The sequence below is a fragment of the Pristiophorus japonicus genome, chromosome 13, assembly GCF_044704955.1.
Source record: "Pristiophorus japonicus isolate sPriJap1 chromosome 13, sPriJap1.hap1, whole genome shotgun sequence".
NCBI classification, from domain to species: domain Eukaryota; kingdom Metazoa; phylum Chordata; class Chondrichthyes; family Pristiophoridae; genus Pristiophorus; species Pristiophorus japonicus.
The window spans coordinates 47289730-47303327 of NC_091989.1; the positions used below are offsets into that span (position 1 = coordinate 47289730).

Genomic DNA, 13598 nt, shown 5'->3' on the forward strand with positions numbered 1-13598 from the left:
AGAGCGAATTGGACCGGCTGTTGAGAGAGGGCATCATCTCGCCCGTTGAATTCAGCGACTGGGCGAGCCCCATCGTTCCCGTCCTAAAAGCGGATGGCTCTGTCAGGATCTGTGGCGACTACAAGGCCACCATCAATCGGGTGTCTCGTCAAGATCAATACCCGCTCCCGAGAGCGAGCACCTTTTCGCCACGCTGGCAGGCGGCAAGCTGTTCACCAAGTTGGACCTCACTTCAGCCTATATGACCCAGGAACTGGCCGACGAATCCAAACTACTGACCACCATTACCACGCACAAGGGACTGTTCGTTTATAACAGGTGCCCATTTGGCATTCGATCAGCGGCCGCGATCTTTCAACGGAACATGGAAAGCCTGCTCAAATCTATTCCTGGAACGATCGTATTCCAGGACGACATCCTCATCATGGGTCAAGACACCATGGAACACCTCCACAACCTGGAAGGGGTGCTATGCCGACTGGACCAGGTAGGCCTGCGACTCAAGAAGTCTAAATGTGTGTTTTTGGCTCCTGAGGTTGAGTTTCTGGGCAGGAGGGTTGCTGAAGATGGGATTCGGCCCACCGAATCCAAAACAGGCGATTCGACGAGCACCCACGCCCTGCAACACATCGGGATTGTGTGCATTCCTGGGACTGCTGAACTATTTCGGGAACTTTCTGCCGAACTTGAGCACGTTGTTGGAGCCGCTACACGGGCTCCTGTGTAAGGGTTGCGATCGGTTTTGGGGGGACTGTCAGGAACGGGCTTTTGATCGGGCGCGAAACCTAATTTGTTCAAACAAGTTGTTGACCCTGTACGACCCTTGTAAAAAAATTGGCTCTTACATGTGATGCATCGTCCAATGGGGTTGGGTGCGTGTTGCAGCAGGGCAATGCTGAGGGTCAACTACAACCTGTGGCTTATGCCTCCAGGTCGCTCTCTCAAGCAGAACGGGGATATGGCATGGTCGAGAAGGAAGCGCTTGCATGTGTCTATGGTGTAAAAAAAATGCATCAGCACCTCTTTGGTAGGAAGTTTGAGTTAGAGACGAACCACAAGCCATTAACATCCCTGTTATATGACAGCAAGGCTATCAATGCCAACGCATCAGCTCGCAGACAGCGATGGGCCCTCGCGCTGGCTGCTTATGACTACTCCATCCGGCACCGGCCCGGCACTGAAAATTGCACTGACGCGCTCAGCAGGCTTCCCCTGGCCACCACTGAGGGGGCAGCAGAGCAAAGCGCCGAGATGGTCATGGCTGTCGATGCCTTTGACAGCACAGGCTCCCCCATCACAGCTCACCAGATCAAAATCTGAACAAACAGAGATCCCCTTCTATCCCTGATTAAGAAATGTGTCCTGACTGGGGATTGGGCGCCTGCACACGGAGCATGCCCTAAGATGGCCAGACCGTTCCACAGACGGATGGATGAGCTCTCCATCCAAGCCAACTGCCTACTATGGGGCAGCTGGGTAGTTATGCCCCAGAAGGGCAGGGTGGCATTCATCAGGGAACTCCACAGCGAGCACCCAGGCATTGTGCTGATGAAGTCCATTGCCCGGTCACACGTTTGGTCGCCTGGAATTGATTCAGATCTGGAACACTGTTCGCAGGTGCACTACGTGTGCCCAGCTGAGGAATGCCCCCAGGGAGGCCCCGCTCAGCCCATGGCCCTGGCCCACCAGGCCATGGTCACGCATTCATGTTGACTACGCGGGCCTGTTCATGGGTAAGATGTTCCTCATTGTGGTAGATGCGTACTCGAAATGGATAGTTTTTTTTAAATTTCAAAATATACTTTATTCATATAAAAATTTGTACAGTACATTCAAAAGCAGTTCAGTACATTTAGCTGCGGTCAGCAATCCCATACACTACATTTGGGTGCTGACAGCAGTTCCGTTCGATACATTTCCTTGCTTTTCAGTTCAAGTACAATTCGGTCCAATCCGGGATACATTGTAGTACGTTCAACAAATTTCATTACGTGTCACTATACAGTGCAAAGAATGGTTAACGGTACATTTACATTTTTTCTTTCCAACATGCATTACGAAACAGACCTTGCATTATACATGGCACTACATAGGTGTTCACAGATCATGGTGCTCCATGTACACAAAAAAGAAGTTACAAGTACAGCCCGAGGGGAGTTTTGTACTGATTCCTGCCTCGGGGTTTACTGTGGCAAAAGGGCTTTAAACTGTGGTCCTTCCCCACCGTGCCTTTGCGGCGACTGCACCAATTTTAAGTGCGTCCCTCAGCACGGAATCCTGGATCTTGGATTGCGTCAGTCTGCAACACGCAGACGTGGACATCTCCTTGCTCTGGAAGACCAGCAAGTTTTGGCAAGACCAAAGAGCGTCTTTGACCGAGTTGATGGCCCTCCAGCAGCAGGTGATGTCTGTTTCGGTGTGTGTCCCTGGGAACAGCCCGTAGAGCAGAGTTGTGTGTTACGGAGCTGCTCGGGATGAACCTCGACAGCAACCACTGCATCTCTTTCCAAACCTGCCTTGCGAAGGCGCAATCCTGAAGGAGATGGGCGACAGTCTCGTCCGCCCCGCAGCCGACTCGGGGGCACCGTGCCGTGCTGCTGAGACGTCGGCTGTGCATGAACGCTCTGACGGGTAAGGCCCTCCTCACCGCCAACCAAGCTACATCTTGGTGCTTGTGTGACAGCTCTGGCGATGAGACGTTCTGCCAAACGAGTTCGACAGTCCGCTCAGGGAACCACCAGACAGGGTCCACCCTCTCCTTTCGTAGGGCGTCCAGGACGCTACGTGCTGACCACTGTTTTATGGCCTTGTGTTCAAAGGGGTTTTTTGTGAGAAACTTTTCCACGAAGGACAGGTGGACAGGCATGGTCCAACTGGTGGGGGCGTTTCACGGCAGCGTAGCCAGGCCCATCCTTCGCAACAAAGTGGACAGGTCGAACCTCAGCACGTAGTGACACTTGGTGTTTGCGTACCGGGGGTCTGTGCACAACTTGATGCAGCCGCACACAAAGGTGGGCGTCAGGATGAGGGCCACGTTCGGAACATCCTTTCCTCCACTGTCCAGAGATTTGTACATCGTGTCTCTGCGGACACGGTTCATTTTGGACCTCCAGACAAAGTGGAAGACGGCCCGGGTAACTGCCGCGGCACAGGAGCGAGAGATGGGCCAGACCTATGCCACGTGTAGCAACCCCGAGAGCACCTCACTCCTGATGACCAGGTTCTTTTCTGCCATGGAGAGGAAGCGCAGCTTCCACCATCCCAGTTTTTGCTTCACTTTGGCGATACGCTCTTCCCAGTTTTTGGCGCACGCACCGTCCGCTCCGAACCATATTCCCAACAACTTCAGGTAATCTGGTTTAACGGTGAAGGGAATAAAGGATCGGTCGGTCCAGTTGCCAAAGAGCATGGCCTCGCTTTTGCTGCGATTGACCTTTGCTCCTGAGGCCAGTTCAAACTGGTCGCAGATTGCGGATCCGAGCAAAAGACGGCAACGTCGTCCATGTACAGGGAGATCTTGACTGAGCGCCTCTGCTGCCTGGGATCGTCATCCCTCTAATGCCCGCATCCCTCCTGATGGGACTCGGCAAAGGGCTCGATACAACACACAAACAAGACAGAGGAGAGGGGACAGCCTTGCCTGACTCCAGATCTGATTGGAAAGCTTTCAGTTTCCCACCCGTTGATTTGAACTGCACTACTGATGTTTGTGTAGAGCAACTGGACCCAATTGCGGATACCGTCCCCAAACCCCATTTTGGAGAGCACGTCCATCAGGTAAGTGTGCAATATCCTGTCAAAGGCTTTCTCCTGGTCTAAGCTGATTAAGCAGGTGTCCACCCTCCTGTCCCGCACGTAGGCGATCGTATCCCTGAGTAACGCGAGGCTATCAGAGATCTTCCTGCCGGAGTCATCGCCGGTCTGGTCCGGGTGAATCACCAGCTCAAGAGCAGACTTGATCCTGTTGGCAATGACCTTTGACAGGATCTTGTAGTCCACATTGAGCAGCGAAATGGGCTGCCAGTTTTTGATTTCCTCCCTCTCCCCCTTCTGCTTGTAGATGAGGGTGATGATGCCTTTCCTCATCGATTCTGACATGCTGCCGGCCAGAATCATACCCCTGTACACTTCCAGCAGGTCTGGGCACATCCAGTCCCACAGAGCCGAATACAACTCGACCGGTAAGCTGTCGCTTCCGGGAGTTTTATTCGTCTCGAAGGACCGAACGGCCTTTGTCAGCTCGTCCAAAGTTAGCGGGTGGTCCAGACTCTCCCACTCGCTGTCGTCTAAGACCTCCGAAATAGACGACAGGAAAGACTGGGAGGCCGCGCGGTCTGTGGGCTTGACGCCGTACAGCCCAGCATAGAAGGATTTGCTGATCCTCTGCATGTCAGGCTGCGAAGACATCACAGAACCATCTTCTTCCTTTAGGCTGGTGATCAGAGCTCCCCCTGTGTACCTTTTGGAAGAAGAAATGCGAACACGTCTCATCCTGATCGACGAAGCGGACTCTGGAGCGGAAGATGATCGTGGAGGACTCTGAGGCAAAGAGCGAGGCTTGTTGGCCCTTCACCTCTGAGTTCCTCTGCGACATCGACCCCCATCGACTGCAGTAGGAGCAGGTTTTGCATATTCGTCTGGAGTTGGCACAATTCCCTCTGTCTCCCTCTCGCCTCCTGAACACCTTTGAGGATGAAGAACCTCGATGTTCGTCTTGATCGTTTCCCACCAGTGCATCGGGGAATCGCAGAGGGGTTTTACGGTTCTCCAACCTTTGTAATCCCTCTCGAGTTCCTCAACGTTTTCCGGAGTCAACAGTTTCACGTTCAGCTTCCATATCCCTCTGCCAACTTTCTGGTTTTCCTGTGGGCGACAGTCGGCCAGTAGGAGGCAGTGGTCAAAGAACACCGACCGGCGTGACGTCGGTGAATATGACCTTGAGCGTGTGGGACTCAAACAAGAAGTCTATTCTGGAACCGACGGATCCGACCAGGTGTATCTGAGCGGTGCTCCATCTGCAGAGTTGCTGAAGACGTCGCACAGCTTGGCATCTTTTACCGCATCCATCAGGAGTTTGGACGTGGCGTCCAGTTTACTGTCGGCTCTGCTGGATCGTCCAGCCGCATCGATGATGCAGTTGAAGTCACCGCCTAGAATGACCGGCCTGGACGTTGCCAGTAGCAGTGGGAGCTGCTGGAAGAGGGCCAGCCTCTCGTTCTTGTGAGCTGGGGCGTAAACATTAATTAACCTGAGAGGGGAGTTTTTGTACATTACGTCTGCTACGAGGAGGCGGCCGCCCACCACCTCCTTAACTTCGGTGATGGTGAAGTGGTCTCTCCGCAGCAGAATGCCCAGGCCGGAAGACCGGCAGTCGATGCCTCCTGACCACATGAATGGTCCATGGGCCCACCATCGTGACCACTGCCGTTAACTGCTGAAGTGCGGCAGACCGCACTCCTGCATGAACAAGAGGTCCGCTTTGACCTTGGCGAGGTACCCAAAGGTGGAAACACATCGCGCAGTAGATTTTACGCTACGCACGTTAATAGTAGCAATTTTTAAATCCATTTTAAAGCTATTGTTTACAGTTACAAACATTACATTTCAGATAAATCGTCCTTTAAGTCCGAGATCTACTCAATGGCCAGTTCCAGCATGCGTAGGTTATTACTATAAAAGTCTACTGCACCTGGGCTGGCGTGGTCGTCATCCTCTGCCGTGGGAGTGTTTCGACCAGGGGACTGCTGCAGTGCTATGATAAGTCTGATATGTCCTCTGCACTGTCCTCGCCTGGTGTTGGTGGTTCCCTCTTTTCATCAGTCACAGCGTTCTTGAGCTGGTGTGCTTCGATCGCTGAGTTGCTCCCGGTATTCCGGAGGTGGGGTGTGCTTGGCACTTCGCTGTTCCCGTTGTCCCGGAGCTGGTCTGCGTTGGTCGCTTCTTCGCTCCCGGTGTTCCGGAGCTCGTGTGCGCTGGGCGCTTCGCTGCTCCCGGGTTCCTGGAGCGGGGCTGTGCTGGTCGCTTCATTGCTCCCGGTCACCTGTGGCTGAGTGTTGGCGTAATGCCTCTTTTTTTGGTGGCGGTAGTGAGGGGTCGAAATGGATCGAGTGCATCATTCTGAGTTCATGCACGTCATCCACCACCGTGGAAAGGCTCCGTGCCATCTTTGCAACCCATGGCTTGCCGGACAGCCTGGTTAGTGATAATGGCCCATGTTTCACAAGCTACGAATTCCGAGAGTTAATGTCGGGCAATGGCAATGGCATCAACGTCAGGACTGCGCCGTTCAAGCTGGCCTCCAATGGCCAAGCGGAACGTGCGGTCCAAATCATTAAGCAAGGTATGCTCAGGATTCAAGGACCCTCCCTACAATGCCGCCTATTGCGCCTCCTGCTGGCCTATAGCCTATAGATCCCGACCGCACTCGCTCACGGAGGTCCCGCCCGCAGAGCTACTAATGAAATGGACACTCAAAACTCGGTTGTCCCTCATTCACCCAGTCCTGACCAACATAGTTGAGGGCAAGTGCAAGTCACAAAACGAGTACCATGGCCGCAATGCAAGGGGGAGGTGTATAGAAATAAATGATCCTGTATTCGTCCTCAAATCACTCCATGGGGCCCAAATGGCTTGAGGGCACTATAATTGAGAAAGAGGTGAATAGGGTTATCGTGGTAAAACTCAACAATGGTCAGATAGGCCGTAAGCATCTGGACCAAGTAAAAAAACGGTTCAGCATCGACACGGAGGAACCTGAAGAAGAACAACATGAGATGGAGTTCACAACACAGCCAGTGAACGAGCAACAAGAGCATTCAGAAGAATGCACAGTCCCTGCGGTCAGCCCAGAATCACCACAGGTGACAGACACTCACGTCAGTGTCCAACAACCAGAGCCCCAACTGCGGCACTCCACGAGGGAGCGTAGGCCACCTGAAAGACTAAACCTATGATCCCAATAAGACTTTTGGGGGGGGGGGGGGGGGTGTTGTCATGTATGTAACCTCAATGTAACACCACTGTACTACTGTATACACTCAACCTAGATGCACACCTTGACCACAAGGGGTGAACTTGTGGGAGACACACCTTACCTGATCACATAGGTATAAAAAGGGAGGTCCCACGCAGGGTCATCACTTGGAGTCCTGTGAATAAAAAGAGTTAAGGTCACAGAGTGACCTTGTTCCCAGAATGTGCCTCGTGTGGTTTCATGCTGTAGAGCAAGGACTTTACATCCGGGATCCGGAATATTATGTCCTTCATTGAAACTCCTATGAACTCATCCCTTTTTGGCATGGAAGCAAGTCATCCTCATTTTGAGGGACTGCCTATGATGATATCTCTCAAATCCTTTCATCTTGGAAAAAAAAGCATCTAATTGCATTCTGAACCATCTATACTGCCTGTTTCAATGGTCTTCCCTGATGACATATCTAAGAGTTTATTACTCTGCAGAAAAACAAGTTACATTTACTCTTATGCATCCTAAAAATTAGGAAATTATGAATATCACCCAGTAACTGAACCCTCATCATAGTGAACCCGTAATATAATAGAATTTTATATTGAGTTTGAAAGTGATTTAGTTAAGTCCGAATCTAAGGTCTTAAATCAAAATAAAGCAAAGTACGTAGGTATGAGGGGAGAGTTGGCTAAGATAGATTGGGAAACTACATTAAAGGATAAAAGATTGGGAAACTACATTAAACAATGGCTAACATTTAAAGAATTAAGGAATGTTGCAAATTATGTATTAAGGCACAAAAATTCCACAGGAAAAGTAGTCCAACCATGGCTAACAAGAGAAGTTAAAGATAGCATTAGATCAAAGAAAGAGGCCAAAAAGAGAAGTAAGCCTGAGGATTGGGAGGATTTTGAATTCAGCAAAGGAAGACCAAGAAATGTTTAAGTAAAGAGAAAAAAGAATAAGAGTAAATTAGCAAGATACATAAAAACAGATTGTAAACATTTCTATAGGTGTGTAAATAGGAAGAATGGCCCATTAGAGGCAGAAAAAATTATAATGGGCAATAAGGAAATGGCAGAGACATTAAACAAATACTTTGCATCTGTCTTCACGATAGAAGACACAAAAATATATTCAGGAAATAATGGGGATTCAAGGGTCTGTAGAGAACGAAGAGAGATTGCGTAGACTAGGCCTATATTCTCTGGAGTTTAGAAAAATGAGAGATGATCTAATTGAAACATAAAATTGTCAAGGGGCTCGACAAGGTCATAGTCTCAGAATAAGAGGTCGGCCATTTAGGACTGAGATGAGGAGAAATTTCTTTACTCAAAGGACTGTGAATCTTTGGAATTCTCTACCCCAGAGAGCTGTGGATGCTCAGTCATCGAGTATATTCAAGACAGAGGTAGATAAATTTTGGAGAACTAAGGAAATTAAGGGATATGGGGATAGTGTAGGAAGGTGGAGTTGAGGCAGAAGATCTGCCATGATCTTGCTCAATGGCAGAGCAGGTTCGAAGCACCAAATGGCCCAACTCCAGCTCCTATTTCTTATGTCCTAATGAATAATTTGCCTGAAACATCTAAGTTAAGCCCTTTAAGAGCCTTGAAAACTTATTTTCTAAAGAACACAAATGCAATCTCCATTAGCATTTCTCATTTGCTTAGTTTTCTTTATACCTATAATCTTTATTGCTCACTCCATAACCTTTCCAGGGCAATACTATGATTAAATGACCAGAACTGTACATACTACCCCAGATGGGGGTCTAATGTATTTTGCAGCAAAAGTACAATTTCTTCAGGTTTGTACTCCATCACTTTGATAACACTACCAAGTATCTAATTTGCCCCTTTCAGAGAACTACTTGTTTCATAGATTTAAGCATAAAACCAACTGAATCTCTTTCTTGATCAGCACATTGTACAAATCTTTCATTTAACAATTAGACCCTCTTTTTTTTTTTCTTTGCCCTTTTACACATGCACATTCAACTGCTGCTACCATCTACTGGCCCAGTTACTTCAAGATCTAAAACCTCTGAATCGAGTTCCTGGAAATTTGTTCTGTGTCACAATTTAGTGGTATCTTACAATACTCTAATCCAATTCATTAATACATTTAAAAACCAAGGTCCAAAGACCAACCCCTGGCTTCCACATTGGCAACCTCCTTCTAGCCTTAAACGTTCTCTGCTTTGTATTCAATTATCAATGGAGCTGGGCAAGCCATGAATGAACACGGAATATCAAGTTGGACTAGGGCCACAAATGACAGGAAAATGGGCTACAAAGACCCCTGGACTGTATTAGGAGTATCACTGCCAATGAATCTTAACCGTGGAAGACAGTAGTCATTATAGTTATTTTTTTTTAAATATAGATACTTACAGGGTCCTTTAGCTCCTCAGAATCTCTTATAGAGCATCGAGCAGGTTTTGCTGGAATATCATCACCACATTCATTGTCTGATGCATTGGGAGATTCCACTAGATCGAGTATTTCATCCCGCTTCTGTCCTCTAAATCTAATTTTGTCCAATCGTTTTAGCATGTTCAATACGGAGCTCTTTTCCTTCACTTTAACATGATGAATGTTGTTCCTGATAAAAAGGAAAACACAGCACCTTTACAAAATACTCTCGTGAATCCAAGAACCATTAAGTTACCAATTCATCCTATTTAACCACGTGTACATTTTAATAACAGTCAGCCAGTTCCCACAGAAATTAAAAGTATATATAAGCCAGAAAAGATTTTAAAAGATTCCAAGCTGATGACTAGTCTTGCACAAAGAGAAATTTGTACTTTTATGTTCTATTACAGGATATGGCACTCACCATATCCACATCTCCACCAATGTATAACTATATAAAGTAATTATATAACGTCAACTTACCCACCCACAAATTAAATCGTATTGCTGCCACTACACCACCTTCCTATTATTGAAAGAAATGGATTTATAATTAACAAACTCACCGTCACCTGTTCAGTGAGAAAACCTATCTGCTCTTACCAGAACATACCATCAACTTTAAAAGAAATGAAAATTGTCAGCCTTTTGCAAATAGCAAAATGAGTCGCAAGTATCACAATGCCTATATACTTTCACTTTAAAAGACAAATGATTAATTATTCAGTTATGCAAAGTATATTAGTTCAGGGCGAGATCAATAGTAGACCATGTTACAAAACCACAAGTACATTCACTGAAAACACTCATCTTTGTGTGGTCCACATCCCTCTATCTAGCAGCTAAAGCTAACAATCATTCCAGATTCCAATACAGTTTCAATATTGTACTGCACTGCAAGGTCCCAAGATGATCATTAACACAGCAAAACCCTAAACAAGCACAATTTTTCATTCAAATTATCCAACAATATACTGCTGGTCACCACTGACTGGGCTTCATTTTGATTTGAACTAACGCCCATCAAACATTCCTTTCTTTGGCTTTACAAATGCTGAACAAAGTGCTGCATGACTCACTCCCACCCCCTCGCCCTTAAAATACAGTACCTGCCATTTGCACCGTCCACGCTTATCACAGACAGCTGCTTTATCAGGCAAGTGGTATTTACCATAGGCGTCAATTACTGAACTGCTTAAAATACTTTGGCCTAGAAATTCATCTTGGGCGGTGGCACAAAACGGGCGTTATCAGGTCGGTCGCTCGTTACACGCAGCGCCCGATAGTCAGTTCCAATTACAGCCGATCCAATATCGCCCATTTTGCGCCACCACCCAAGATGAATTTCTAGGCCAAGGGAACAGAATATGCTCATAAATGAAAGCACAATTCATACATAGCTATGGTTCCATCGACCATTTGCTGGTGCTTCATCCAATAATCTATTGTGTGTGAGTAAGCCAAGACAGTGAATGCCTGCAATCTATACAATAGAGGGGAGCACTGAAGCCACATCCGGTGTTATTGCCACCAAATGCCTATATCCACTAGGAGAGGAAACTCTGGCCAATCCGTCCCTTCCTTTCACAAGAGAACGTAGGCTGATTGTAGCACAAATCCCAAACTGCAGCTGAGACCATCTAACGCAGCATAGATCCCAGGAATTAAGCTTGAAACAATTTTGGACATTATGGTTCAACAAAAACAACTTGTATTTAGAAAAATATCCCAAGAAACTTCACAGAAGCATAATGAAACAAAAATAGATGCTGAGCCAAAGGAGATATTAGGAGAGCAACTAAAAGCTTGGTCAAGGAGGGTCAGTGTATTTATCAACGGAGATGAAAGATAAAGACGGATATGCATTTAGAGAGTATTTCAACATGTCTGAGAAACATCTCAAGGCGCTTCAATGGCTTTTTGAAGTGTACTCACTTATTATGTAGGCAAACGCAGTAGCCAATTTATGCAAAATATTCCACAAACAGCAATGAAATGAAGGCCCAGTTATTTTTTTTTTAAATGGTGCTGGTTGAGCCAAGAGTGTTGCTTGCTGCTCTTCTACAAGTGTGCTGCAATCTGATCACCTGAACAGACAAATAGGGCCTTTATTTAGTATATTATATGTAGAGGTCATCTCTGACCATGCAGAATGCCCCTCAGTACTGCAATGGGGTATCATCAGCCCAGATTATATGCTCAAGTCCTGGAATAGAGTTTGAATGAAGAGCCTTCTGGACTCAGTGCAACCAACTGAACAGCTTCATTTAACAATTCATGGACAAAACTATTTCACACAAGACCTATTAAAGATGCAATGCCTCAAAAACTAAAAATAATTATTAGAATATTTAAAGTATTAATGTTTGGAACCAGTTTTCATAAATTTCATTTTCTCTTCCATTATGTACAATTTATCATCACTGATCTTTTTTAATCCAAGCCTTTGGACCCCATTTATTTGTGTGCAGGGGAAACAATAATAATGTTTGATGTTTTATTAAAATATTTACATCACACAGTAACAAAAAACAAGAGGTTATTTTTGGTGCATTAACAAAGAGCAATTGTGCAAATCCAATTGCTACATATAGTTATTGTAGAGGAGGGTATCAAATGTATTCTTCAAAACATACCAAGATCAAGATACAAAATAACAAAATTGTAAAGTTGATACAGTGTGCTTTATAATGATTTTATTTGAAGTGAGAAAGATACAAAGCAATTCCTAGAAGGCACAACAAAATGAATGCTCGTTGAGAACTAATGCCATATGCATGAATGTAATTATGGTCGCATCGAAATCTCCTTACCCCTCAGTGTGCACCGATATCGACCAGAAGTAGCCACACTCAACTTGTTGATGTCCAATTGAACACTGCAATAAGAACACAAGAACATAAGAATTAGGAGCAGGAGTAGGCCATACGGCCCTTCGAGCCTGCTCCGCTATTCAATAAGATCATGGTTGATCTTCGACCTCAACTCCACTTTCCTGCTCGATCTCCATATCACTTGATTCCCTTAGGAGTACAAAAGTCTATCTATCTCAGCCTTGAATATACTCAACAATTCAGCATCCACAGCCCGCTGGGGTAGAGAATTCCTAAGATTCACAACCCGATGAGTGAAGAAATTCCTTTCCATCTCAGTATTAAATGACCGATCCCTTATTCTGAGACAATGCCTCCTAGTTCAAGATTCTCCAGCCAGGAGAAACAAACTTTTAGCATCTATCCTGTCAATCCTCCTCAAGATCTTAGGTGTTTCACTGTAATCACCTCTTATTTTTCTAAATTCCAGAGAATATAGGCCTAATCTGCTCAATCTCTCCTCGTAAGGCAACCCTCTCATCCCAGGGATTAGTCTAGTGAAGCTTCCTTGCATCATATCCAAGGTAAGTATATCCTTCCTCATAAGGAGACCAAAACTGTGCACAGTACTACAGGTGTGGTCTCACCAAAGCCCTGTAAAACTGTAGCAAGACTTCCTTACTCTTGTAATCCAACCCCCTTGCAATAAAGGCCAACACGCCATTTGCCTTCTTAATTGCTTGCTGTACCTCCTGCATGCTAACCCTCTGTTTCCTGTACAAGAACACCTAAATCTCTCTGAACACCAGCATTTAATAGTTTCTCAGCATTTAAAAATTACTCTGTTTTTCTATTCTTCCTACCAACGTGAATAACCTCATATTTCCCCACATTATACTCCATCTGCCACCTTATTGCACACTCCTTAACCTGTCTATATCCCTTTACAGGTTCGTGTCCTCGGTATATTTGCCGCAATCCTCCGGAAGTCCAGCGAATTGTGGAAAACAAACGCCTCCCCACCCACCAGGATCGTAACAACTTCCCTCACCACTGCACAAGCCCATTTGGACCCACGTGCATAATCTTCTGACAATGTGACTTCAATCCTAATGATGCTTGGAAAGCCGAATGGAGTTTACAAGAAGTCACAAATAAACACCTTCTTAAAGACCCGATGCAGAAGATCACTGGCGTCGATCTTTCGCAAAGCTTATGGGCAAACCCTAAACTGCACAAACCATCACTGATGTGGAGGCTTGATGCACAAATGGAGAATTAAAACCTTTCCAGTGTTCAACTGTGGCCACCCAGAACAGACCATGGAACATACAACGACCCAATGCCCCATTCACAAATACCTAAGAGGCATTACAGCAATACACTCGGCTGCCACTT

The 13598-nt window shown here is 46.3% G+C and overlaps 1 protein-coding gene across 8 annotated transcripts in view; it reads right to left on the reverse strand.

Annotated features, from left to right (window-relative positions):
• gramd4a (GRAM domain containing 4a) overlaps positions 1-13598 on the reverse strand; it is a 229354-nt gene that overhangs the window by 196206 nt on the left and 19550 nt on the right. For 7 of the 8 annotated variants that reach the window (XR_011596292.1, XM_070897409.1, XM_070897407.1 and 4 more), the window contains exon 2: positions 9364-9574. Coding sequence is in view for 7 of the 8 variants with exons in the window: in XM_070897409.1 (XP_070753510.1) it covers positions 9364-9574 (211 nt within the window). In the remaining variant the exon portion in view is untranslated. Of the gene's footprint in view, positions 1-9363; positions 9575-12200; positions 12266-13598 lie in introns of all 8 variants that reach the window. The other variant, XM_070897406.1, reaches the window with a different exon arrangement.